This window comes from Pleurodeles waltl, chromosome 10 (assembly GCF_031143425.1).
Source record: "Pleurodeles waltl isolate 20211129_DDA chromosome 10, aPleWal1.hap1.20221129, whole genome shotgun sequence".
Lineage (NCBI taxonomy): Eukaryota > Metazoa > Chordata > Amphibia > Caudata > Salamandridae > Pleurodeles > Pleurodeles waltl.
The window spans coordinates 129415674-129443037 of NC_090449.1; the positions used below are offsets into that span (position 1 = coordinate 129415674).

At 45.6% G+C, this 27364-nt stretch overlaps 1 protein-coding gene across 1 annotated transcript in view; it reads left to right on the forward strand.

Annotated features, from left to right (window-relative positions):
- SDK1 (sidekick cell adhesion molecule 1) overlaps nucleotides 1–27364 on the forward strand; it is a 2061301-nt gene that overhangs the window by 1337061 nt on the left and 696876 nt on the right. Inside the window, exons 9-10 of the mRNA XM_069209963.1 lie at nucleotides 5632–5826; nucleotides 20569–20685. Of these exons, the coding sequence (XP_069066064.1) occupies nucleotides 5632–5826; nucleotides 20569–20685 (312 nt within the window). The remainder of the gene's footprint in view (nucleotides 1–5631; nucleotides 5827–20568; nucleotides 20686–27364) is intronic.

Below are 27364 nucleotides of genomic sequence, written 5' to 3' on the forward strand. Positions count from 1 at the left end.
ACCAAACCCGTTGTGTCCAAGTCACCAAGAAACCATGGGATCTCTAATAGTACACTTGTAGGTCGTGACCCCTTCCCACCCTCAACAATTGAATAAGTGTATGTACGTCCGCATGCATCACACAGACGTGTCCAATATCATGTGCTGTTTGTTGCCATTGTTGAGTCTGGAGAAGTGCTCATGACTCACAGACCGTCGTGAGGGTCATGTCCCCCCTCATCTTTGTCACAAGTTGTAGTAAAGAGGATATTACCCTTTGTCCTTTATGGATCGGCATGTATGAACTACGCTGTGCGGCTTCTTCATGGGGTGAGGTTGTAAACAGTTTTATTCCACTGGAACCCAAGAGACTAATTCTATGCAGTGTAAGAGAAACCTGAATTAAATGTGCTTAATGAGTACAGGCCCATCTATTTAGGGTGATCTACTGCACCAGTAATGAATCTGTCCTTTACTGTAGTTCACTTATTGAAGTAGCAGCAAAAACAGTTTTAAATGGTTGCATGGTACATGAGCAGTAGTCACCTAGGATAGTTTCCCATTTAGAGGTAAAGGCAAAATTGATAAGACAAACAAGTAATATTCATGTATAAATATATCCATATCTACAGTGCTAAGAGGGAAGCTGCTTATGGCGTTGGATGCCAGAATCAGTAACTTGTGAAGAACTCTGTTAACAGCAGACATTCAGCAGGCTCGGTGATACTAGCTGGAGGTAGGGGCTGTTTGGGATGGGTGCAGAGGGTCTTTACTGCACTGCTTAGTCTGTTGTCTAATGGGATAAAGGAATGTAAGGGAAGACTTACAAGGACACTGTCATGGTAGTTGGTTGTGAGTGCCAGAAATGGATGAACACTCTTCTGATTGTTTGATGACTGTAACCTAGTTGCTGTGGCTGTGATGAATGTTTCCCTTTTCATGAAGGCATCAAAATGTTATCCCTGGTTTCTGGCAGATGACGTGAAGGTCTGATTAGGGGCGGGAATAGGGTGAGAATGAGACAGTGACGTAAATGGAGGAGGAATACTTAAAGTTCTGCTTCTAATGGCAGAGTACATGAGGGAATAGGAACGTCGTAGGTGTTTCTTAGCATAGAGATGATGGGAAAGATGAAGGAAGTAATGATTTGGCTGAGATATAAGGTAGGAACCAAGAATGGAGTGCTTAGGAATGAGACTTTTGGGACGTCGACTGGTAGAGGTGACTGTATGGACAATGAGTAGAGTCAAGCTACAGCGAAGGATTGTCCAGAGAGGTGGGACCAAAGCCAGATAATTGATAAGATAGGGTATTGTGGACAGCAGGATGTAGTGATCAAGAGTCCCGAAGCAGCGGAGAGCTCAAGAAGCAGGAAGAGAGAGAAATGGCTATAATGGGAAGAGGCTATGAAGTTAGACACATGATAGATGTTTGTTGCGATTGAATCAGAGCACCAAGTACTACGGTCTCCAGAAGGTTGTGAGTAGTGAGGACCGTCATTTCAGATACTTAGAGAGGAAGGTACATGGGGAGGCTGGACAGGATTTTACAGAGGTAGAAGTGTCTGCAGTGTTTTTGCTGGTGATATGTCTACTGCTGACTTCAGGATAGGCTGGCTAGGCACCTGTGTTAAGAGAGTAGGTAAAGGTGATAGGCAAGCCTGGACATAAAAGAAGAGGGAGTGGGGGTTCGTGATCTGGCTACTGAAACGGATCGGGTAATGTGCTTGAGGGCTTGTCAGAGTTGACATTGAGCACGGAGCGATGTAAGCCAAAGGCGGTGGGCCTCAAAGGAGTGTTTTGTTTCCTTTGGCAACATACACAAGGCTATTTTGAGGGGGGAGAATAATCATGAATTGTAAAAAGTATAAAGGTAGCCAAAATACTGAATAATCTAGCATGGAGACACTGACCATCACACAAGCCTCCCATTTTAGCACATAAATCCTATGTTGTCTCAGAGTCTAACTGCTGTCTGGTTACAGAATCTTCCAAATAATATTTTTAGATAAATTCATCACCCTACATGTTTCCTAGTAAATACACCTAGCAATAAAATCAGTGTAGGCACTACCTCAATCGGTGCTTTTGATTCTGTTATAAATCTCATACGATGCAATATGAGATTCATAACCATTCACACCTTTATCTTCATCAGTTCTTTTGGAGAGGTAAAAAGGTTTGTGATGTGGCGGATAGAAATCAGGCGGTTTCACAAGCCAGAAGAACTTAAATGCACACTAGATACTGCACATATAACGCATTATTAGAGCCAGGGCTTACATCATACCTCTCTAGATGGCATGTTACCTAGAATAAACAGTATGAACTTTGGTGATTCCCAGGCATGCACAGTCATCTCTAGTAACCCACAAAAGGTGATGGTGGGTTGCTTCTAATAAGTCTGACCACTGATAACTGCTCGGGGTAGCACTCCAACCCATTGTTTGTTTGCCCACCATATTACCTCAGTTTTGAACCAGCCATACCCAAATCAGTCTAGACTCATTGCAAGCAGCCACCCATCACCTTTTGAATGTTTCACATACCGCCCTAAGTGGCATGGGTATGCCCAGATGAGGGTCCTGTGCTCACTATGTCACAGGAACCAAGCAGTACCTGAACGTTGAGCCCATCTCTAGGGCAAAACTGTTCCTGGGTTGCTTGTGTTCTGTTTCAGGGAAGACCTGGCTTGACAATTCGGGCTAAACTGTTCCCATGAGGAGCAGGCTCATGACTCATTTGCATATGGCTGGGTCCAAACTGAAGTGGCATGGTGGGCAAAAAACAAAGGCTTGGAGTGCTACCCTGGGCTACTACCAGTTGTTAGACTGTGAAAGCAGCCTCCAATCACCTTTCCTATGTTTCAGCCATCTCTAGTACCCAGTGGCCAGTCACCTCGGTCCTTTCCTCCTAATCCCATGCTCACACTGCTTGGTCACTGGTTAGATGAGAATCAGTGCCCTTTTGGCAGCACTAGCAGGTTATGAGGACCGTCAGAAACCCAATGCCGAGATTAGCATGAGTGCATGCCTGAATCAGTGTCCCAATTGTGCAAAATTAGCAAACTACTTTCTCGCACACACATTTCACCTGGTAATATCTGGCAGAATCTGTGCCAGGAAAGAGCATACTGTTCCAAGTTTCATATCTTGGACCTGGGAAAAACATGTGGGAAACTTCGTTATCGCCCAATCCAAGATGAAATCTTGCATTGGAAGGTAATAATCCCACTCAGTAAAACTGTACTCTGCATTTTTGGTATTTACTGAGTACTTATTACCTCCCTAACTAACGCAGGACTGCGACTGCGCACCTAGGGATTAATGATTTATGCTAAACTTTTATTACTCTGCATCTTCTTTGGCTGACTACCTCCTTTCTTATTGCTCTCAAGTCAATTACACATTTATGGTAGAGGCATATCCTTGGCAGTTGTAAATCACCAGCAATACACCTGGAAATAACAATTACATAAAATCTATCCAGATGTAAATGTAACAAAAATCACTTTAGGGTGTAGGCCCCCAGGCCGATCTATCAGTATATACCTGATAGACGTGCCCTGTCTTACATAAATATTAGACTCTAAAAAGAATTGGAACAATTAACCAAAACATCAGGCCTATCAAAGAAGGGGCTTTTTACCAACCCATTTAGTGCTTTTCTTTTAAGTTCATTTTTGATTTTTTAAGTGGCAGCTGTGAAGCCCCATTGTAGGCTTTGTTTACTCCTCTACATAATTAAACACATTGCAATTCACTTTGATGCTGTACGCTCGCGTACTGGATGCTATCCATGCCGTTTTTATTTATTTATCCATTTTAAAATTGTATAGCGCTCATTCATCCCCTGCACCATAGATGCATTATACATGCCTAAAGTAAAGTCACGGTAGACAGAGAAAAGGGATCCACGCACTAATGCTTTCTCTAGGGTGAGGGGGAATGTAAAAATAATGTTATAACAAAGGCATGGAAGCATGGAATGTGGCTGAGAGAGGCCTGCAGGGCCCACCGAGCCCCCCGGCTCCCTCCCTGCTGCTGACAGGCTCAGGATAGATCAGGTAAACTCCAGTGCAGTGCACTGGATTGGGATTGCTAATGACACCATTCGTTTTACAACAATCTCTTACCTTGATACAAGTGTCAGAGACCCTGCAAAGGTCAGTTTCTTTAACTAGGAGGAAATCAATGAATCCTTTCATACAGTGCACGTTACAGGTCCCTGGGAATTCGCCACGACCTATGAGGGAGGATTTTTCCATCGCAGATATAGTTTCTTGTAGATGAACACTGTATTTTCTTGCAATATTTCACTGAGAGTGCCCCAGGTACGTGCAGTAGAGCAAGACCGTGCTATAATTTCAACATATCCACATAAGATACATTTGCATGAAGCACATCTAAATAAACCTTATTTACATAGGAAGTGCAGAGACTAATTTGTATGATTGGTTTCATGCAGGTGGTGGGCACCAGCACTCATTTTTGAGGACCTGGACTTATTGTTCAGCTTCAGGTCCTGATCGTATTTAAGGGAGAAAGGCAGCAATCTTTGACGGAATTGAAAGATTGGAAGGGAGGTTGGAAATAACCTGCAAGAATGAGCTAAAGAGTCAGGAAGTGTAGGGTAGAGGAAAAAAGATGCAAGAATGGAATCAAGCTTTAGACATTGGCAAGTGTGGTGCTTGGCAGGCCCATAAGAGAAACCTTCGGCCCCTACACTGAGTGGTTGCCCTGAAAACCTGGCATGGATCTAGCTTTCTTGCGCCCATGTTGGACGCCCCTCCTTTACTTGGTCTAAAACCCAGGATATTTAAGGCAAGTGTGCTCACTTTAGATAACAGTTTATCTAGTAAATAAAAAAACGATTGGCAAAACATCAAAAACAGAGCTTTAAGACTACAGTGCATTACCTTTGCACTAAAATTGCCATCATTCCAATGGGAAAGCAGAAAGTATTGAGTTTTCTGCTAAATTATGGTTGCACAGATCACTGTGGGTGTTTTTTGCACCAGTTTAGGTGCAAAGAATGACAAAACCTTTAGACCACTCAAGTTATTAAGAGGGAGAGGACGTGGAGCGTGGATTGTACAGCAATATTTCCTTATTAGGTAAACACTTATTGATGCGATAAACATCTCATGCAAAAGTTTGAAGGATCCACATTGCTTGTTTTAAATATCTGCTTCTTTAGTTGCTTCTTTGAAAGACCAGTTGCATCACTAACATATAACCATTAACACATGCAAATAGAGCCAAAATAAGCTACTAATTAGTAGCCCCTCTTTCAACAGGTTGTGGTTTGCCTTGGTTTGAAGTTTGAATTTTAAGTTTGGCGTTCCATTGTGAGCCGCAATGCTTAGAACATTATTTGCATTTTTGACTGTAATTTAAATCAGCCAGCTTCTGTCTTCATCAGATTATGAACTGTAATTAATTAAAGAAGGCATGTGTCAAAACAAGCGCTATTAACGCTACACCCCAGATACCCAAATACATGTACGTGTCGTTCTTTCATACCTTGGAATCTACATATATTAATAGGAATGATCATATTAATGCGTCTCTCGCCTCCTCTATCCTAGATTCTTAAATGGATGAGTTAAAATATTTGTAAGGATTGAAACATGTACCTCATTACTCCACAGGTGTTCCGGTCCCTACTCTGGAATGGTATAAGGATTCCACCCCCATCAGTGCACTTAAAACCCCACGTTACAGAGTGGTGGGGAGCACTGGGTTACAGATCCAGGGACTGCAGCCCAGTGACTCCGGCATCTTCCAGTGCGTGGCCAGAAACGAAGCAGGGGAGATCCAGGCAGACACCTACCTCGATGTGACAAGTGAGTAAAACAGTAAATGAGTAAAGAACACCCAGTGCGTTCTCCGGCTTGGGCCTCAGATCAAGGTCAGGCTTTTCATCTAGTTAATCTCTGCTTTGGCCTATCCTTAGTCACATGAATTGTAATAAAAAACGAAGCAAATACCCCTCAAGCCAAATTGTACAGCGGGTTCCAAAGGTATTTAGCCAGGGTTAGGCAGAACCTGTGTAACCTATGTAGGGGATACTGTGACAGGAAATGTATTGCCTAATTTCCCCATTTAAAAACTGTTTCTCTTTATTTTCCTCTTTTTAATGAAGATCAGTCAGCAGGCCCTCCCCCCTTTTCTACAAACTAGGAAAATACACCGCAGAAAGACCACTGTTGCTTACGCTATGCTGTGTCCTCCTGGTTGCGTATTCCTCACTTGTGCGTCCTCCCATATTTCAACCCTCGCTTCTTCTCCGTTTAAAGTTTAGGTCTCGCCTACAGAATGCTTTCAGCTAACTGTTGTAGAAGCCAACAAAACCAATACTAGTAGTTATAGTGGACTGTTGGCTAGCCCAATGCCTACGATTGGTTGACTTTCTTGTCACTCTGATATGCTTACTTCATTTTAGATGCCTTTGTGTGCTTCTCTTGAGTTAGTAACTTCAATGGAGCATAACTTCATTACTGTCTTTTTGCTTAGATGACTTGTATCCTTCCAGTGTTCACATTCAGGGATCAACTTTTTTCTTTTGCCTTTAGTAGTCCATGGGAGTACATGTGCTTTCTTAATCTCTCGCCCTTGTGTTGCTGTCCCTCTCATACCGCAGTCCTCTTGCTGTCATTTCCCCACCCCATAGATTCTCCAGGGCGTTTATCCACGTCCTGCTTGAATTCTTTGTCAATATTTCTTTTCTTTTTAACTATGCCTGTATCTCCTTCATTGCACCCTAACCCTGTTTTTCATTTTTCTTACCACTGATTACTTCCTCCCACACAATCCGGTGCCCAAAGCTCTCATCTGAAACTCTCAGCTGCTGCAATTAAATGTGCGAGGACAGAATACTGAGGCAGCGTAATCCTAACGCCATCTTGGGCCTCTCCAATTCATTTACAGCCACTCCATGCCCCTTCAGCTCACTCCTGCAGCTTTCCGCTTTCTCCCTTTGTGATGCTTTTCCGTCTTTCTTTCCTCCGTCTTTCCCACATGTGTCTTTTGCTCACAGTCATTGCCTGATGCAGAAAAATAAGTGCCGCCCCTCAAAAATAAGTGCTGGTGCCCCCCAACGGCAATCTCTGGCTCAAATTAAGCACTGTGTTTTTTTGCTTGGTTTTTGTTTTGTGAAGTGTGAGTGTGGAATTGCACTGTGGCAGATTGTTGCTGGTGTGTTGGATGCATAGTCACTGTGTTTGTTTCCTTCTCCACACTGGTTAGTAGCATGTGAGACTGAAACTACAAAACAAATGATAAAAGGGAGGAAAGAGGGACATCACTGATACTAGGTGGGGAGGGCAGGAGATTAGAATGGTGAGGAGGAACACAAAGGATGATGTTGAGCTGCTTTCAGAAGGTCACCAGGTGTTCCTTATACACTGTACGCCTCTGACACAATTAGCAGTCCAAGTGGATAAAAATAAATGATGGAAACTGTGATACTACTTGCAATGGGGGTGGGATCAGTGAGCGAGGTGGCTGGGTCAAAGGTGTGGCTAAAGAATAACCTATTATGGTCTTTCACCCATCAGGCAGCTACAGATAAAAGTGCACAGCCTAAATGAGAGATAATAACAAAATTAAGCCAATCCGTGGCAAATGCACTACTGTACATTATGAAGCATCTGTCAGTTAATGCTCTGCAGAGGTCTGAGAGTAACCAGAGATAGACAGACTTAAATCTTGGTTAGTGCAGTAGAGAATAGTGATTTGTGTATTTTTAGTACTACAAGTTGCCTGTCTGTGATAGAAAGCACTGTGAATATGTAAGTCATTATCTTAAACTTGCATTACACACAGCTAGAGTGCTACAGAGTGTGCAAAAAAGATACAATGGTGCTTCCAAAATATAGATTTTATTAACACCAAGACTGTACTTAATGCATTTTTTTTATATAGCTGTCCCTTAAAAGCATACACTTCACAGCTAGGCTGGCAACTCGCTTACCAGACCACTCAAAAAGAGTAAATCGTTGTCATTCCAAAGCTTGAAGTGATTCCATCAATTTGGTACTGACTCTAAAGCACCCTTTGCAGTTGCAGATTGCCCCGTTGTGCACATTTGCACTTCTTTCAGGCAAGCAGGGGCCCTGGCAAGATGGCTTATTAATTGTTTAGCTGCCCGCCTTCGCATTCACGGCACAGGCCGTTCCCTGATTGGTACTTAAGCTAAAGCATTTAATATCGGATCTGCCTCGGGACTATTGTCTTTTCAAAAAAAAGTAGGGTAATGGTTTTTCATAAATTAAAAAAGTAGGGGGCACGTCGTGCCCCTCGGATCCCGTCCATTTCGACCCCTGGAGACAATGCAGTTAGCTAACAAGCACTCACGTTTCCATGCTGATGTGACAGCAAGCTGAGTCATATGCAATGTGCATTGAAATTTTGAGAAACCAGGACAATCAGTCACCATTTCTACGCACACTTTCTAAGGGAAGCTGCTTTCCAGGTTCACGCTCGGTTTATTCCAAAGTTTCCTTCTTATTTTCATCTGTTGATCTACTGTCTGTAACTTCTCTTGTATAGGACTGAATAGCCCTCACAACCTTGATGGGCGATGAGCCCTTTCGTTCTTTCCAGAGATCAGGGATGTTTTGAGATATCTTTGTCGCTTATTATTGAAAATGTGTCAAAGCCAGACACGCTTCTAAGCCTTGGCATGCCAAATGCATATTACGTTGCATCACCACTTGTTTTCCATTCCACAAGGCCTCTAACAGAGAGGGCATTCATGCATGTTTCACGGGGACGCAGCTATTGAGAGCCATGTATCCTTCCTACAAATATGTAGAGTGGCCTCGTGGTTGACTTCACATACCTTAAGGATTGCAGTTTTCTGCCTCTGAAATAGGTTGTGACACAGCTTGTGCTTCTGCTGGTTCCACATTTCTCCTCTTAAAATATTGCTCCCATGAATAAGACATGCGAGAGAGCGAGATACAGTATTAAGGGAAAGTCATTTTAAATGTGATTCTGATACTTCTTGTCAATCATCAGCATTAACCAATTTTCATGATATAGCATTGAGCTGACAGTGTTAGTAACTGATAGACTTTATATTTAGCTATTGGGGTAGAAGCGGAGCATACATAGAATGAAGTGGGATTTATTTGTAGGTCTGGCCTCCAGACCACTCTTGCAGTGCACAAAGTGGGCTTCGGGTCAGCCCCATGCTCATGATTGGTTGGCTTTAATGTCTATCTCAGTTACATGCTCCTGAGTCTATGGCTTTCCTCCACATTTCCTGCTGCTAGTGCATTTTCTCTTTACCATCCTTTTGACTCAATTAGTTTTATCCTACCACAGTTGACATCAGGAACCTAGTTTTTTTCTACCATTTTATCACTCCAGGGGAGCACACATTTTAAATTGCCCTCCTTCCTGCCTGTCTGCTTATACTGTAATAGCCCCGGCTCATGCTGATTTCTTTTTTCTTTTTATCATCCGTAGGTGGGTGACTTTCATTGCGCTCCCATGTGCCCCATCTGCTTCTTCCACTCCCACACACGCTCCTCCATCCCATCTCCAATTGTCTGTTGCCTCACCACACATCTACAGTTGCCACTTAAAAAAAGAAGATATTTTTTAAGAGGTAACTCAATATTTTACTTTTGAGCTCCAGAGCAGGTTCTTTTAATATGGTTTCTCTTACCATCTTCGAATGGTAAGCTAAACTTAAAAATAAAATGCTAAAATGGCCTATGGTATGCCATGTGTGCATATCCTGTTACTTCATGATGCATGCACATGCTCTGACAACCATAGTGGAATGTTTTTTTGTTTTAGAAAAAGCATTGTGCCATTACACTTGCTTCATTTAAATCGTGTTTTCTCAAACAAAAAAACATTTGCCAGTTGTCATGTGCATAGGTGTATGCATAAGTTATTTTAGTTTTTTTATTATAAAACAATCCTCCTATCAGAATGTCTCCATTCCCTCCTTTCTCTGACCCATCCCATACCTTTCTGACAACTATGAAGTTGATGTAACAAAAAGCATCCCAAGATGGCCTTTGGTATATACGAAAGCATTGTGGTACACCGAAGGCAATTTTATTTATTTTTTACATTTATTTATTTATGTAAGCAGTACATTACACACTGTTGTTTAGCACTTACATTGTAAAGGTGAGAGTTATTGGTCTGTCCAATGCTTGTTTAAAGGAGGCAATTTCATTCCCATCACCAATGACAACACCCGCGAACTGGTGCTTGGAATATTGTGGTGTAATAGCACAGGAATCCAAATAAAAGTACTCTTTTACTCTTGTGAATCTGACAAGAAGCCTGTTTGTCATTGTATTCAGTTCCAGTTAGATACAAGATGGGTTGGGACTTAGATCCGTGCAACTGGAATGCATGTGAAGAATCCACAGAGGAATTTAAGATGAATTTAATTAAGTGGGGAGCTACACTGAACATTTAATGGTGCAAATGCTGATAGCAATACTGGCTAAGTTACACTACTTCTAAGTGCAAAACGTTGACCCTGAGTTACCCCTGTGGTCAGTCTGACCCACGTGTGCCTTGGTTGGCTAAACTTAATTAATCAAACCTGTTGGCAGTCTCCAGGGTGGTAGAAAACCCTGGTTATGTTCACAAAAATATTCAAAGGTACAAACTGCTTGGATATGCTACTTTCAGTATAGTTTTACCGTCAACGTTTGGGTGAAATTTCTTGGTGACTTGTTCTTCCTTGGCACTCAGATGTTGATGTAGAACATCTTGCCGATGTCCCAAACAGATAAGTAAAAGAGATTGTATGAAGTTCTGTATGATCTAAGAGATGCTGAAAATTACGTTTGCGAAAAATAATATTCATTAATTCTTTAGCAGTCACCAATGAAACAGGATTGAGAAGTACCTTTGAGGGACTTTCCTAGGAAACCTAAATTATCTGCAAATTATACTGAAGCGTGGCATGCCATGATTTAGATCCAACCATTCTGGTTTAAACAAATGTTAGACCTTCCCCCAGTAGCTGATGGAACCTATAAGAAGGCATTTATTTTTCATATGATTTGCATCTGTGTTCTTCATCTGTGTTCTTCTTTCTCCTCTGCACCCCGACCTGCGTGTTCGTTCTTCTTTCTTCATCTGTGTTCTTCTCCTCTTCTGTATTTTTTCTCTGCGTGTTCCTTTTCTTCCTCTGTGGCCTCTCCTCATCTTCTGGGCGCTTCCCCTCTGCTTCTCAGGTCTCTCCTCTTCTTCTTTAGCCTTCTTCTTCTGGACTCTTCTCCTCTTCTTCTTGACTCTTCTCCTCTTCTTCTTGACTCTTCACTCCTCTTCTTCTTTACTCTTCTTCTTGACTCTTCTCTCTTCTGTTCTTCCTGACTCCCCTCCTCCTCTGTAATCCCCCCTCCCCTATCTTTTCTCCCCTCCTCTCTACCTGACCCCCCCACCCTCCGCTTTCCCGCCGCCACCTCCTGCTTGGCCCCGCCCCCCGCTCCCATTCGTCGCCCCCCCCCTCCTGCCCCCCGCACCCAGCTGACTCCTCCTCCCCCCTCCTCCCTCTTATGGCGCCCGCTGCGCGGCAGAGTCAGCGACCCTTGACCCGAGGGTAGGTCGCTCCCCCTGCTGCTCCACCAGCCCAGGCTCCTGGCACCTCCCAGCAAGACCTGCTAAAACAGTAAGTACTCCCCCCGCCCAGCCCCTCGCCCAGCCCCGCACTACTCACCTCTCCTTTTTCCTGTACTTCTGTCTTCTGCCTTCCGCTCTCTCCTCCAACCTCTCTCTGCACCTCTGCTGTCCATTTCCCTTCGCTCTCTGCTCCTCTTCTGCAGCCCACTTGCTGCGTGTTCTCTCTTCTTTCTTCATCTGTGTTCTTCATCTGTGTTCTTCTTTCTCCTCTGCACCCCGACCTGCGTGTTCTTTTCTTCTTTCTTCATCTGTGTTCTTCTTCTGTGTTCTTCATTTCTCCTCTTCCTCACCGCGTTCTCTTCCTGCTTTGCTCTTCATCTGTGTTCTTCTTTCTCCTCTGCACCCGACCTGCGTGTTCTTTCTTTTTTCTTCATCTGTGTTCTTCATCTGTGTTCTTCTTTCTCCTCTGCACCCGACCTGCGTGTTCTTTTCTTCTTTCTTCATCTGTGTTCTTCATCTGTGTTCTTCTTTCTCCTCTGCACCCCAACCTGCCTGTTCTTTTCTTCTTTTCTTCTTTCTTCATCTGTGTTCTTCATCTGTGTTCTTCTTTCTCCTCTGCACCCCGACCTGCGTGTTCTTTTCTTCTTTCTTCATCTGTGTTCTTCATCTGTGTTCTTCTTTCTCCTCTGCACCCCGACCTGCGTGTTCGTTCTTCTTTCTTCATCTGTGTTCTTCTCCTCTTCTGTATTTTTTCTCTGCGTGTTCCTTTTCTTCCTCTGTTGCCTCTCCTCATCTTCTGGACGCTTCCCCTCTGCTTCTCAGGTCTCTCCTCTTCTTCTTTACTCTTCTTCTTCTGGACTCTTCTCCTCTTCTTCTTGACTCTTCTCCTCTTCTTCTTGACTCTTCTCTCTTCTCTCTTGACTCTTCTCTCCTCTTCCTCTTTACTCTTCTTCTTGACTCTTCTGTTCTTCCTGACTCCCCTCCCCTCTGTAATCCCCCCTCCCCTATCTTTTCTCCCCTCCCCTCTACCTGACCCCCCCACCCTCCGCTTTCCCTCCGCCACCTCCTGCTCGGCCCCGCCCCTCTGCTCCCAATCGTCGCCCGCCCCCAGCTGACCCCTCCTCCCTCTTATGGCGGCCGCTGTGCGGCCGCGCCGCTGGCGCGCCAAAGGCAAGCCCATCTGCACCCATCCGTGCCTGGACCGCGCCCAGCGCCACGACCCCTGGCCCCCAGCACTCCCAAACCCCTCAGCACCGCTACGACCCCAAAACCCTCCACGCCCTCAACCTGGGGCGCTCCCGTACCTGCTTCCAAGCCAACCCTAAACGCACCCATGGACCCTTTGCATGCCTCTCCTGCAAACTCACCCTCCACCGCGTAACCACCCCTCCCGCCAGCCCACGCACCAACAACCACCTCAAATGCATCCTGATCAACGCACGATCCGTCCACAAGCACGCCATTGAACTATGGGACCTCCTGGACTCCACCGCACCGGACGTCGCCTTCATCACTGAGACCTGGATGAACGCCTCTTCGGCCCCCGACATCGCCATAGCCATCCCCGACGGCTACAAGATCTCCAGGAGAGACCGCACCAACCAGGTCGGTGGAGGAATCGCCATCGTCTTCAAGGACTCCATCAACGTCACCACCTCCACCGAAGACACCCCCCTCGCCGCCGAACACCTGCACTTCCAGATCCACACCGACCCCAGGACCACCCTCAGAGGAACTCTCATCTACAGACCCCCTGGACCACGCACCCTCTTCAGCGACTCTATCACTGACTTCATCTCCCTTGCCTCGCCGGACTACATCCTCCTCGTGACCTCAACTTCCACCTGGAACAGAACAACGACCCCAACACCACCGCCCTGCTCGCCAACCTCGGTCTCAAGCAACTGGTGAACACCCCCACCCACATCGCCAGACACACGCTCAACCCCATCTTCTCTGCCAGCAACCACGTATCCTTCAGCCACTCCTCCGTAATACACTGGACCGACCCCAGATGTGTCCACTTCACCTTCCGACGCGAGACTCGCCACCTCCGCACACAATCCATCCCACGCAGACATTGGAACAAAATCCCCGCGGAACAGCTTCTCTCCACTCTCAGCGACAACCAACCCACTTTCTCCACCGACCCCAACGACGCAGCCTTCCGCCTCACGCATTGGATCACCAACTGCGCAGACAACCTCGCACCCCTCAGACGCCTCCCAAGACAGACCAACACCAGGAAACCTCTTTGGTTCACAGACACCCTCAAGGAATCTAAAAAAAACTGCTGCACCCTCGAGAAAGCCTGGCGCAAGGACCACACCGCAGAAAACATGTCTGCCCTCACAAACGCCACCTGCAAACACCACCATCTGATCCGCGCCACCAAAAGAACTTCCTTCACAGACAGACTGGAAAAGAACACTCACAACAGCAAAGAACTCTTCAACATTGTCAAAGAGCTCTCCAATCCCAACGCCATCACGCCCTCTGCAACTCCCTCGCCACCTTCTTCCATCGTAAGATCACCGACCTACACGACAGCTTCGGACACCAGACCTAGCCAACCACCACAGAACCTACAACCCCAGCCATCACCCTCAACGCCTGGACTCACATCAGCACGGAAGAGACCAAAGCTACCATGAACTCCATCCACTCTGGTGCCCCCTCGGACCCCTGCCCACACATCATCTTCAACAAAGCTGGCGACATCATCGCCCCGCATCTCCAGACCATCATCAACAGCTCGTTTGCTTCTGCCACCTTCCCCGAGAGCTGGAATCACGCAGAAGTCAACGCCCTACTGAAGAAACCTACGGCAGACCCCAGCGACCTGAAGAACTTCCGCCCCATCTCGCTCCTCCCCTTCCCTGCCAAAGTCATAGAGAAGACCGTCAACAAGCAACTTACCAACTTCCTTGAAGACAACAACCTACTCGACCCCTCTCAGTCCGGATTCCGAGCCAATCACAGCACAGAAACCGCCCTCATCTCAGTCACAGACGACATCAGAAGTCTGATGGACAACGGAGAAACAGACGCCCTCATCCTCCTCGACCTCTCGGCTGCCTTCAACACCTTCTGCCACCGAACCCTAATATCCCGCCTCCGCTCCACTGGTATCCAAGGTCAGGCCCTGGACTGGATCTCCTCCTTCCTCTCCAACCGCTCCCAAAGAGTCTACCTCCCACCGTTCCGCTCAGACCCCACCGAGATCATCTGCGGCGTCCCTCAAGGATCCTCGCTCAGCCCGACTCTCTTCAATGTCTACATGAGCCCCCTCGCCGACATCGTACACAAACACAACATCAACATCACCTCCTACGCCGACGACACTCCGCTGATACTTTCCCTCACCAAGGACCCCACCAGCGCCAAGACCAACCTGCAAGATGAAATGAAAGACGTCGCAGAATGGATGAAACTCAGCCGTCTGAAACTGAACTCAGACAAAACGGAAGTCCTCATCCTCGGAAACACCCCGTCCGCATGGGACGACTCCTGGTGGCCCACGGCCCTTGGCACCGCACCAACCCCCTCAGACCACGCACGCAACCTCGGATTCATCCTGGACCCTCTTCTCACCATGACCAAACAAGTCAACGCCGTATCATCCTCCTGCTTCCTCACCCTCCGCATGCTCCGAAAGATCTTCCGTTGGATCCCCGCCAACACCAGAAAGACTGTGACCCACCTCGCATTCCGAGGAAACTCAAGACCTGGCTCTTCGAGCAGCAGTATCCCCCTCCCCCTAGCGCCTTGAGACCCTCACGGGTGAGTAGCGCGCTTTATAAATGTTTTTGATTTGATTTGATTTGATTGCTGTTACTACATGATACACCTGCATTTGCAAGAGGTTCAAAAGCCACATTAGAGAATACCTGCTTTAAAGTAATGCTAAAGAATGCCAGGAACAAACTCCTTTTTTGTAGTGGCGGAAAGAAGAGTACAGGAAATTGATTTACTGAGTTCAGTAGCGGCATGCAGGGCCCAAGGGGGGAAGTGATCCAGATTTTGCAGGGTAAAGTACAAGTAGGGGCCATGTTTAGCTGTAGTAACCAAGGAATGTGCATTCTCCATAAGGCAATCGATCTTGATTTGTTTTTCAAATTCTGTTTTCTGCTTTTTGGTTGACATTGCGTCTTCACAGAAAACAAAATCGTACTTCTTCAGGTGAAGACCTCTATCCAAAGTCTTGCATATAACCATTAAGCAACATAGCTACTTCAACAATCTAATATACCTCACTTGTGTTTGTTCATCTACAGAAACACTTACATTATTTCGTATTATTTAATTACAGTATAATTAACTTACATTCTTTTAACACCAGATAATTACTAGTGAATTAAATTCTGAAGTGATAGTTTTAATATGCAGGAGGATTACTTTATTAAATAGTCAAATTGATATTGCAGAGCTAATTAGGAAAGTATTAATGGGTAAAAATAGACACTGTCTACTTCAGGAAAGTTGACAGAGGAAGAGGTAGAAAGGAGTTTGAAGATTTAGAGAGTGATTGTTTAGTCTGATTCCCAAAAAGAGGTCTGCTTAATGGTTAGGGAACACTCTTTTGTGGGAATTTGTTTGTTCTAATTGGGTAAATTATTCCTTTTTCTTGCCTAGTCAGACTCAACGGTCTCGCCACCCAAATCAGCTCCAAAAATACAGAATGGGTCTCCCAATCTGATGAAGATCTGTCTTTCATCTTCCAAGTTAACTCTTTCACTAAGGTTGCTTCTCACTACATGCGTCTGTTACAAAGTTTACTTCTCCAAATATGTCCCTTGCTCTTTACTGTGGGATCACGCCACCTGAAGGTCTGTACATAGACTTCCCTGTGAACATAGCGGATAGGCTGTTTTGGGCACAAAATCATGCAGCTCTATTGAGTCAAGACGGCATGATCTTATCAACCCACCTTCCAGGCAATTCTTTCGAAGCTATTACAATAGTGCACACATATTACGGCCATTTGTACAGTCCATAAGTCCCTTGATGGCCAAACTGCAACCTCACTGTCGAGGGTCTTCAACGTCTACTCAGAACTTTAAGCCTACCTTCATGAATTAACGATCCCTTCACCCAGCCAAACTGAATCCTTTCTGTACCGAATATCTCCATGCACAACTATCTGTCCTCTGGAATTTCCTGTCCGTCCTTCTCAGACTGGAAAACAACTTCCAACCCTTCGGAAGAATACTTGAAAACTGCCTCTTTTGCTAATTCCGCCTAGCTGCAGAAACAATCCTACAATAGGTGGCTGTGCATACCCAGTTATTCCCTCCTAGCTGGTCAGTTGCCAAAAGTTATTCCTGTACATCCGGGCATCCATTCTAACACTTACCCATCATCCCTGAAACTGCGGTGGCGCGTTCTGTGAGGTGGAGCTTACAATGCCTTGATCCTTATGCCTTCATGGTCTTTTTTGCGATCCCTGCCCTAACATTGGATCAGCCAATACTCTTCTCTCTGCTCTTTGCCTTTATCTTTGCATTAACTCTCCACAGCACTGCGCGACAGCTGAAATGTTGTACCCTAAATAGAAATCATAAAAGTCACTTTATATCTCTACCCAGCATTTAAAACATCAGTAGTGAGCTGGAACATGTCTCTGTGGGGTACGAAAATCTACACGAATGGTTCATCTAATCCATAGACCGATATGTTAAATGTCTGAGCTGAGAAACATCTTCATCAAATGTTACTACACATTCCCCCCAGGGTAATGCGCATTCTCCTCTGTGCACGTTGGTACTTCGTGTATAACTCATTGTCTTTTTATTTAATCCAGATGTACTGTGAATCCGAAATAATCGTCAGCTCAAGCTTGACACTTCAAATCTTGTAAGCTCCAGGGCCTAACCTACTTTTAAAAAAAAATTATGCCTATGCACACTTGTCTTTTTGAAAAATCCTCATCATGACACCATGCACAGAGTGATTTGTTTCATGCCACACCGTGGAAGCCTCGGCGGAGTTCTGGTCCTGATGAACGCTGCAGGCGCAGCTATACAGTGTGTGTCAGGACGTTCTTTACTCAGTAGCAAATGCCTGTGTACAACTTGTGACACCTCTGTTGTTCTGTGTCCTGGCTGATGTTGCCACAGTCTCACTCTATTTTTCAAAAAATGCATGAACGAAAAAAACACACACTTTTCAAATATTTCATATAAGATAGACTAAGGGCCTTATTTAGATCTTATCAGATGGGATAGTTCTCCAAACCATGAGGGATATCCTGTCTGTCCTAGTAAAAGTGACATAGGCCATGCTTCAATTGTAATGAGGTGGATGGGATAGTCGACATGTCTGTGACAGAATGTCCTGCTTACTAAACTCTAAATGAGGCGCTAAAGTTGTAGATAACCAAGCCAGGGACCATCACTGGACCTTGAAGACCAGGAGAAGAAAGAATATAATGTGGAGTCCTGTGGAATATAAAAGGAGGGGCAGAAACTGCTCAGGCACTGCCACTAAGGAAGAGATTGAAGCAACACAAAGTGATGCACGGTGTCAAAAGTAGCAGACAGATCTAAAAGTTCCAGAAAAGTGATTGGGGATATATATGCCTATAAAGGGGACCATTTATGGTAATGTCTCAATTCTTTAATGCCGAAAAGAATCACAGAAGATGCATGTTTGTGGCAAAGAAGGAGTTAGTACAAACGCAGAGGTACTAAAAACTGAGAACCGTTCGGGATGATTTCAGATTTGGTTCGGGTCCAAAAACACCAGATTTAAGAAGGGCCTTAAGCCACATTAGCATCATTTTTTTACGCAAATGTGGCGTTAGGTTGGCAAAAATGCTGCTCCATAATTACAAAGTGCTGCATTGCGTGCGTTGCGCCACTTTGTAACCCCTTGTGCCACATTTTGCCTGCGCCAGGCATAATGTATACAAGGGGGCGTTCCGGCATTCGGAGGCCCAGAAAAATGGCGCAGTGTAATCAACAAGATTCCACTGCGTCATTTTTAATGCCTGCCTAAGGCAGGTGTTAAAATGAGACTACCATTGTTTTCAGTGGGCCTCCTTTCACTTTGCAGGATCAGCGTCAATATTTTTGGTACTAATCCTGCAAAGCGCCAAACTAGGGTCAACATTTTTTACATTAGTTCCCTAACTTGCGCCATGGTGCGGCGTATCATAAATACGGTGCACACATGGTGGCGTTAGGGGGCTCAGTGCAGTGCAAAAAAGTGGCGCATCATGACATGATGCGCCACTTTTTATAAGTTTACTCTCAAAAATGTAAGGACTGCTTGTTGTGGCAGCAGAATTGGTTTAGATGCAAACGAATTGAAAAGTAAAGACTGCTTATGCTGATAGCCGTTTCCATCCCAACAAGCTGATAGCTTGTGACAGGACCATACTGGCTGGGGCATAGCTTCAGGGAGGGGTTTTTATGATGGTACACCCCTCCTACAAAAATGTATTCTTTAGCACGAAGTTGGATACAGGTGCTTTCATTTGGGCATGGTGAGGGGTCTGTCGGATTTCTCCCTGGATTTTTAACTAGGTTAGTTTGAAAACTTGTGTTTTAAGTACCCCTACCAGTCCACACTAACTTCTCTTTCTACTGCCTCGTACCCCCCCCCCCCCGCCAAAAAAAAACCCTGCCTCTTCCCATCTTACCGGCCAAGATATGCCTCTGCTCAGTGGCATAAGGATCGCTGTTACTGTGAAGAACAAGGTAGCTGGGGTGAATATAGCTGACCTACCTGCTCTTGAGGAATCAGATGTCCAAGTGGCAGGGCCTGTCACAATCTATCAGAGTTTGTGCTAAGAGCTCCTTCCTCTGTTCCACCAATCATTAACTCCACACATTGGGCTTCTTTGGGACCCACAATGTATTGACTTGTTTGTCATAGCAGAGTTCATTGTGATTGTTTTATCGCCTCTCTCTCGGGCTCCCCATACTCCTTGAGTTCTGCTGATAGTTCCCATTATTCCTGCAGGGATCGAAACGTTGCCCACTTTATTAACTATGTATTTTGTTCACTGCATTGAAGGCGGTTGTGCTCTTGTCTATTTGCCGCACGTGTTGATTGCGTTTTATCACTTTTGTGTATCATTAATAAGAGTACAGAGCATGTTTTGCACGACCACCCACTTTTTCTCACAATGTGTCGAAACGTAAATAAGCCATTGGGTTCAACCATTGTTCTAATTGAGTTTAGGGGAGCACTGTTTGTTTTACATGCCCCAGGTCTCCAGTGATCATCGGGCTCCCCTTGTTCTGCTGATAGGGCGCTTCGGGCAAGCCTCTAAGCACCCACAAACCTTCTCTCGTGCTTGTGAATGCTCTACCCGCCCCTGTCTCCTCGTTGTGTGAGGAGGGCACTGCCAAGGTGACTGCTGCAGCTTCTGCCTTCAGACCTGGACTCCTCATACTTTCTTTCATCCGTCCTCCCCGGCACAATCAACAGCGCCTTTGTTGTCCCGCGTGATGCCTTGAAATGTTCCTAATTATGTCCCTTTATGCTGTAATTTACTCGCATTCTTCAAGACGCCTTGACTACAAGGCGGCCTCCCCCACTGCGGAATCTTAAAATACGAGCCATTCAGAAGTTTGTGTGCATTTTTATTTTTGCCTTGAATGCTTTAAGTAAACGAGTGCCGCGCGTTCTAAAAACGAACATTTAATAGATGTGGCCTTTCCTAATGAAGGGTGAAAAATGGCCTCATTATTTCCGAAAGCCGACGTAGCTCCTCCCGCTGGCGCGAGCCGTCTGCCCCGGAAAGCGCCTCTTGCTTTGCACGTGAGATGATTCGCGGGAAGCGAGCGGTAATGGGTTCAGGTCTCGCTGAAAGGTTTTCATTTTGTGTTGCCACACAGTGCATCTCCCCCCCCCCCCCCATCAGCCCTGATCGGACAGACGCGAGGCACTTACAGGGAAGCTCGTCCCCAGATCTCCCTGATAGACTAATTCAATGAGCATGTTTATTGATTTCATTTTATCCTCCGTAGATCTGCCGCCCACCTTCACCCGGCCCCCCGTGGATGCTACAGTCACTGATGGGATGACGGCGGCATTAACCTGCGAGGTTTCTGGGGCGCCCAAGCCGGCCATCACCTGGAAAAAGAGTAATTATGAGTTTTACCCTATGTTGTTAAGGGGTGGAAAGTGGGCGGGTGTTATTTTACACATTTGTATTTTCATACTGTTATTCCGCACTTATTTATTTTGATTTGTTGTCAAGGGCTATAGCTGTTCTGTAAGGGGGCTGTGTATACTCAATGATTTTACAATAGGTTTCACAACCCAGCTAGACACCAGCAAACAAAAGGAGATTTCCGAAGCGCTAATGGTGGTGATTTTTGATGACCTAAGATTGGGTGAGAGGACTCTTCTTTGGGTCACCTCCTAAAGGGTATCCCTAATTTGCTTCTTCGCTTTTGCCTATTTAGTCACTGTTTCCAGGTACAGAATAATCTCCAGGCGATTGCCTTCCTGAAGGCTGCTCCTTTGGCCGACATGTTGAATGATAATGAAAGTACTTCCAGCATTTGATTTGATTCACGCTAATTGTCTAAGCTAATTCTGTGATGCAGACTTAATCTGAAATGAAATAGGTTGAACTCGAGGTCTAAAGCCTGACTTTGCCAATCAAAGAGGTTAAATATTTGTACTTTCTAGTCCAAGCAGCTCACTTAAACGTCAAATGCGGCCAGAGCAAAGTCCAATTATGTCTGTTCCACAGTGGAATGTCTTAATTGTAATCATGTACACATTAGCACACCTCTATTAGCCCTTGGCCAGCACCAGAATGAAGAACAGGCCTGTTCAGCTGGTTCTCGAAAACATTAATGCAGATGAAGCCAGCAAGGTCTCTAAGTTGTACCGTTCAAGAATGAGTGGCCGGTGCCATAAACCGATGTTTTGACCACGAAGAATGATGGTTACTGCTAGAGTACTGTATCAAGGAGCTTCACTGGACTCTGGAATTTCATTTATCATACATATAGCTAATTCCACACTCTCTTAGCTCTCAACTGGCCAAGTTTTTGGGGTAGAGCAGTTTTGGCAGATGCAGCATGTAGTGAACCTTTATGGCACTGGGTCACTGAATCATCCTCATATGATGTTTAAGTCATCAATTACCGAAGTTTGATGTGAAACATTTGTTTGAAAAATTTACATAAGAACATTGGAATGTTGGAAGCACCATTGAAAGCTATGGATTTTTCCGGGTTCTAATGGCGGGTAGAAGCCCACAGCTTCAACATTCCAATGTGGTCGATTGAAGGCCTCACGGAGCCTGAGGGGATTTCTATGCCCTCGAGCTCCGTGAGGCATTTGTTGTACTTATTAGAACATTCTGCCCTCTAGTGGCAGAATGTCTGATAGTCTTGTAGCCCTCCGTAGCAGAGCTATACTGGCATTAAAGTCCTGCTCCCTTGTTAAAAGCCCTTGCCTCCGGCTCAGGCTTTTAAGGCTGGAGTGGGCTTTTAATGGCTGGTAAAGTCAGCTACAGCGGGCAAGAAGGCCATATTAGTTCCTGTACATAAGAAGGGCACACACAAATAGCATGTTTGCCCACCTGTCACCCGGTCAACCATTCTTCGATGTCGGTAGGACAAACCACAATTTTCACCCCTAAACATCATGCTGGAACGTGGGCCTGAAATAGTCCTCTGCAGAAAGTGTCTAAGGTCAGCTTTGAAAGCTATTTGATGTGGACTGTGGTGCTGGGAGATCCTTCACAAGACAACATTTTTGAGACCTTTCAAATTGAAATTGCAGAGCACAGAAATAGATAACATTAAGCTCTGAATTAATGTTTGAATGATAATCTGGCAAATATAAAAAAAACACGTTAGAACTCCCAGTGCCTGTTTTTGAATGGGATGCCCTCTCTCGGATAATGCTGGCACTTTGCCTTACATACTTCATTCTAAATATCCCAGTAACAAGCACACTTTTCTTCTTTCACGAACTGAATTAACTTGTTATTCGCGTGGTCGGGAATGTCCCAAGTCAGCCGGTGCCTCTCGATCAAGTTCCAGCCTCCACACAATTCTAGTATCTCGCTAGATGGATGGAAGATGAACAAATCCTTGAGTTCCTTTGTGTGGAGCAAGGCTCAGGCCTGCTCATCTGAATGAGCGAATCCCACACTCCTGAGTGCATTTCTCACTGACTGCTGTCTCCTAGGTTGATTGCAGTGTGTGTCATTGCAATAGGAGTGACTGAAGAGGACTGGGATGTCTTCAGTTTGTGCATCCGAGAACCCCATTTGTTGCCTGCATATGCTTGTGAGAGTGGCCTTCTAAATAAGAGAACAGTATAGCCCAGTGCATGCGTTTCTTGTGTGGGAGATCTTTATGAATTGGAGACTCCATGTGCATTTGATGGCTTCAAGTGGATGGGAATCAACCTTAACCACAGATCCTTTACCATGAAGGTAACAATTTGTACATTTACCACACAGTACTTTACCATGCAAGCACGTTTTTTTGTTTTTCATAATACAATTTTTATATTATTTTTAAATAGTGGTTTAGGTGTGGGTAGAGCTGAAGGGAGGTGGTGTTACAATTAAGGATTATTTTAGGATTCTATGATAGGTATAAATTGGATTGGTGTCTGTGTGTATATAAATTATATATTTAAATGTATTGCTAGAACTGCCATAGCCCGGAAAACTCCTAAATGCCTGCTGTTTATTCAGGACATGACAACATTTTTTTGCGCCAGTTACCAAACTGTCGCTTTCAGGTATGGAGAGAAAATGATGTGGGCAAAGAGATGGCTGGATGTAATGGTTCATCTTATGTAATTTACCAAGAGACACTTGCATGCTTTACTATTTATAATCAACATGAAGGATCAAAAGTTAAAAGTGCGCAAGTGATGATTAGAACAGCAATGTGCCCAGCACCACTCTGGTATTTAACCTACTCAAGAGAGACTGGGACTTTGAAATATTGGATAACACATCTCATTATGGCGGCACTGTTAACTACGTGATTTATGGAGACATTTTAGTCCCTTTTTACTTATGAGTACAGTGACAAGAACAATGAAGGATAAACTATTTAAAGCACTTGGGATTGAGTGTTTCTTTTTTTACCGGCATTTGAAAAAGGCAAGCAGTCGAAACGCGTCATGCTGGGTGAAATAAGTGCGACTGGGAATCCGTAAAGTGCTCCTTTTGGCTCTAAAGTGGAGCCTTTTTGGTTCGTTATAATTAACGTCCATGCCATTTGCACGTAGGAGGCGCCCATCCTCAAGTGTTCAGCAAGAAGAATGGCGTTTGTGAAGAATATATATCTCTATCTATCTATCTATCTATCTATCTATCTATCTATCTATCTATCTATCTATCTATATATATATAGATAGATATAATAATGTGTGATACATGCAAAAAAGAAGTGGGGAACACCACTCTAAAACTGTACTATATGTATTCACAAAAATACATGGTAAAGATCCGCAATGTAATGCCAAACCTTGTAAATATTGGGTGATGGCTTGCGTTGCAGACATACATCCCAAGTGGACATATGACAACCCAGCCTGGTAGTTTGAAACCTATGGGCTCTTGATTTGTGCACCACATATGATCCGGGTGCCCAAGAACCAGAGACACACAACATGATGCAAATTATTATAAACCTGGTGGCTGATGGGAAGGCAGTTTTTCCATTTCACACAGAAATGTTGGCAGTGCACTACATAGTGCCTAACGTATGGTCTTGAAATGTGTGGACTTTATGATAAAGAAGGGGCTGAAATGGTGAACCTCATTGTGATAGTATCTCATAAGTAAGGTTGAAACTGATACATTTCCATTATTTTTAATCACAATTACCTTAATCTAGCTTGAATCGTAGGATTTATGACTCCCACTAGTTGTCCCTGCAGCCATCAATCTGAGAATGCAGATTGTTTCACATTGTGTTGACACATTTGACTCTTAGGCCCTTCTAGTTACAGGGTTTGGCCAGGATCCCACCTCTCTCCCAAAGGGTAAGCCTGTAGAACCAGCGAAGTGCCTACAGTGTTTGTCACACCCTCCAAAGAAAGTGCACCAATAATGCAGGTTCATTGACTTGACACTTTTAATTACCTAAATGCATGATAGAAATGGCTTGGAAGTCTAATTAGTAAGCAGTAGTTATGAGCTGTGCAGATGATGGGCCTTTGAGAAGGTAGCCTCTTTCTAGCCTTGTTACCCCCACTTTTGGCCTGTTTGTGAGTGTATGTCAGGGTGTTTTGTCACTGTTTTCACTGTCTCACTGGGAACCTGATAGCCAGGCCTCAGTGCTCATAGTGAAAACACCATGTTTTCAGTATGGTTGTTATGTGTCACTGGGATCCTGCTAGTCAGGACCCCAGTGCTCATAGGTTTGTGGCCTATATGTATGTGTCACTGGGACCCTGTCACACAGGGCCCCAGTGCTCATAGGTGTGCATGTATATGTTCCCTGTGTGGTGCCTAACTGTCTCACTGAGGCTCTGCTAACCAGAACCTCAGTGGTGATGCTCTCTCATTACTTTCAAATTGTCACTAACAGGCTAGTGACCATTTTTACCAATTTACATTGGCTTACTGGAACACCCTTATAATTCCCTAGTATATGGTACTGAGGTACCCAGGGTATTGGGGTTCCAGGAGATCCCTATGGGCTGCAGCATTTCTTTTGCCACCCATAGGGAGCTCTGACAATTCTTACACAGGCCTGCCACTGCAGCCTGAGTGAAATAACGTCCACGTTATTTCACAGCCATTTTACACTGCACTTAAGTAACTTATAAGTCACCTATATGTCTAACCTTTACCTGGTAAAGGTTAGGTGCAAAGTTACTTAGTGTGAGGGCACCCTGGCACTAGCCAAGGTGCCCCCACATTGTTCAGAGCCAATTCCCTGAACTTTGTGAGTGCGGGGACACCATTACACGCGTGCACTACATATAGGTCACTACCTATATGTAGCTTCACCATGGTAACTCCGAATATGGCCATGTAACATGTCTATGATCATGGAATTGCCCCCTCTATGCCATCCTGGCATTGTTGGTACAATTCCATGATCCCAGTGGTCTGTAGCACAGACCCTGGTACTGCCAGACTGCCCTTCCTGGGGTTTCTCTGCAGCTGCTGCTGCTGCCAACCCCTCAGACAGGCAGCTGCCCTCCTGGGGTCCAGCCAGGCCTGGCCCAGGATGGCAGAACAAAGAACTTCCTCTGAGAGAGGGTGTGACACCCTCTCCCTTTGGAAAATGGTGTGAAGGCAGGGGAGGAGTAGCCTCCCCCAGCCTCTGGAAATGCTTTGTTGGGCACAGGTGTGCCCAATTCTGCATAAGCCAGTCTACACCGGTTCAGGGACCCCTTAGCCCCTGCTCTGGCGCGAAACTGGACAAAGGAAAGGGGAGTGACCACTCCCCTGACCTGCACCTCCCCTGGGAGGTGTCCAGAGCTCCTCCAGTGTGCTCCAGACCTCTGCCATCTTGGAAACAGAGGTGCTGCTGGCACACTGGACTGCTCTGAGTGGCCAGTGCCACCAGGTGACGTCAGAGACTCCTTGTGATAGGCTCCTTCAGGTGTTAGTAGCCTTTCCTCTCTCCTAGGTAGCCAAACCCTCTTTTCTGGCTATTTAGGGTCTCTGTCTCTGGGGAAACTTTAGATAACGAATGCATGAGCTCAGCCGAGTTCCTCTGCATCTCCCTCTTCACCTTCTGATAAGGAATCGACCGCTGACCGCGCTGGAAGCCTGCAAACCTGCAACATAGTAGCAAAGACGACTACTGCAACTCTGTAACGCTGATCCTGCCGCCTTCTCGACTGTTTTCCTGCTTGTGCATGCTGTGGGGGTAGCCTGCCTCCTCTCTGCACCAGAAGCTCCGAAGAAATCTCCCGTGGGTCGACGGAATCTTCCCCCTGCAACCGCAGGCACCAAAAAGCTGCATCTCCGGTCCCTTGGGTCTCCTCTCAGCACGACGAGCGAGGTCCCTCGAATCCAGCGACACCGTCCAAGTGACCCCCACAGTCCAGTGACTCTTCAGCCCAAGTTTGGTGGAGGTAAGTCCTTGCCTCACCTCGCTGGGCTGCATTGCTGGGAACCGCGACTTTGCAAGCTTCTCCGGCCCCTGTGCACTTCCGGCGGAAATCCTTCGTGCACAGCCAAGCCGGGGTCCACGGCACTCTAACCTGCATTGCACGACTTTCTAAGTTGGTCTCCGGCGACGTGGGACTCCTTTGTGCAACTTCGGCGAGCACCGTTTCACGCATCCTCGTAGTGCCTGTTTCTGGCACTTCTCCGGGTGCTACCTGCTTCAGTGAGGGCTCTTTGTCTTGCTCGACGTCCCCTCTCTCTGCAGGTCCAATTTGCGACCTTCTGGTCCCTCCTGGGCCCCAGCAGCGTCCAAAAACGCCAATCGCATGATTTGCGTGTAGCAAGGCTTGTTGGCGTCCATCCGGCGGGAAAACACTTCTGCACGACTCTCCAAGGCGTAGGGGATCCATCCTCCAAAGGGGAAGTCTCTAGCCCTTGTCGTTCCTGCAGTATTCACAGTTCTTCAGCCTAGTAAGAGCTTCTTTGCACCAACCGCTGGCATTTCTTGGGCATCTGCCCATCTCCGAGCTGCTTGTGACTTTTGGACTTGGTCCCCTTGCTCCACAGGTACCTTCAGACAGGAATCCATCGTTGTTGCATTGCTGATTTGTGTTTTCCTTGCATTCTCCCTCTAACACGACTATTTTGTCCTTAGGGGAACTTCGGTGCACTTTGCACTCACTTTTCAGGGTCTTGGGGAG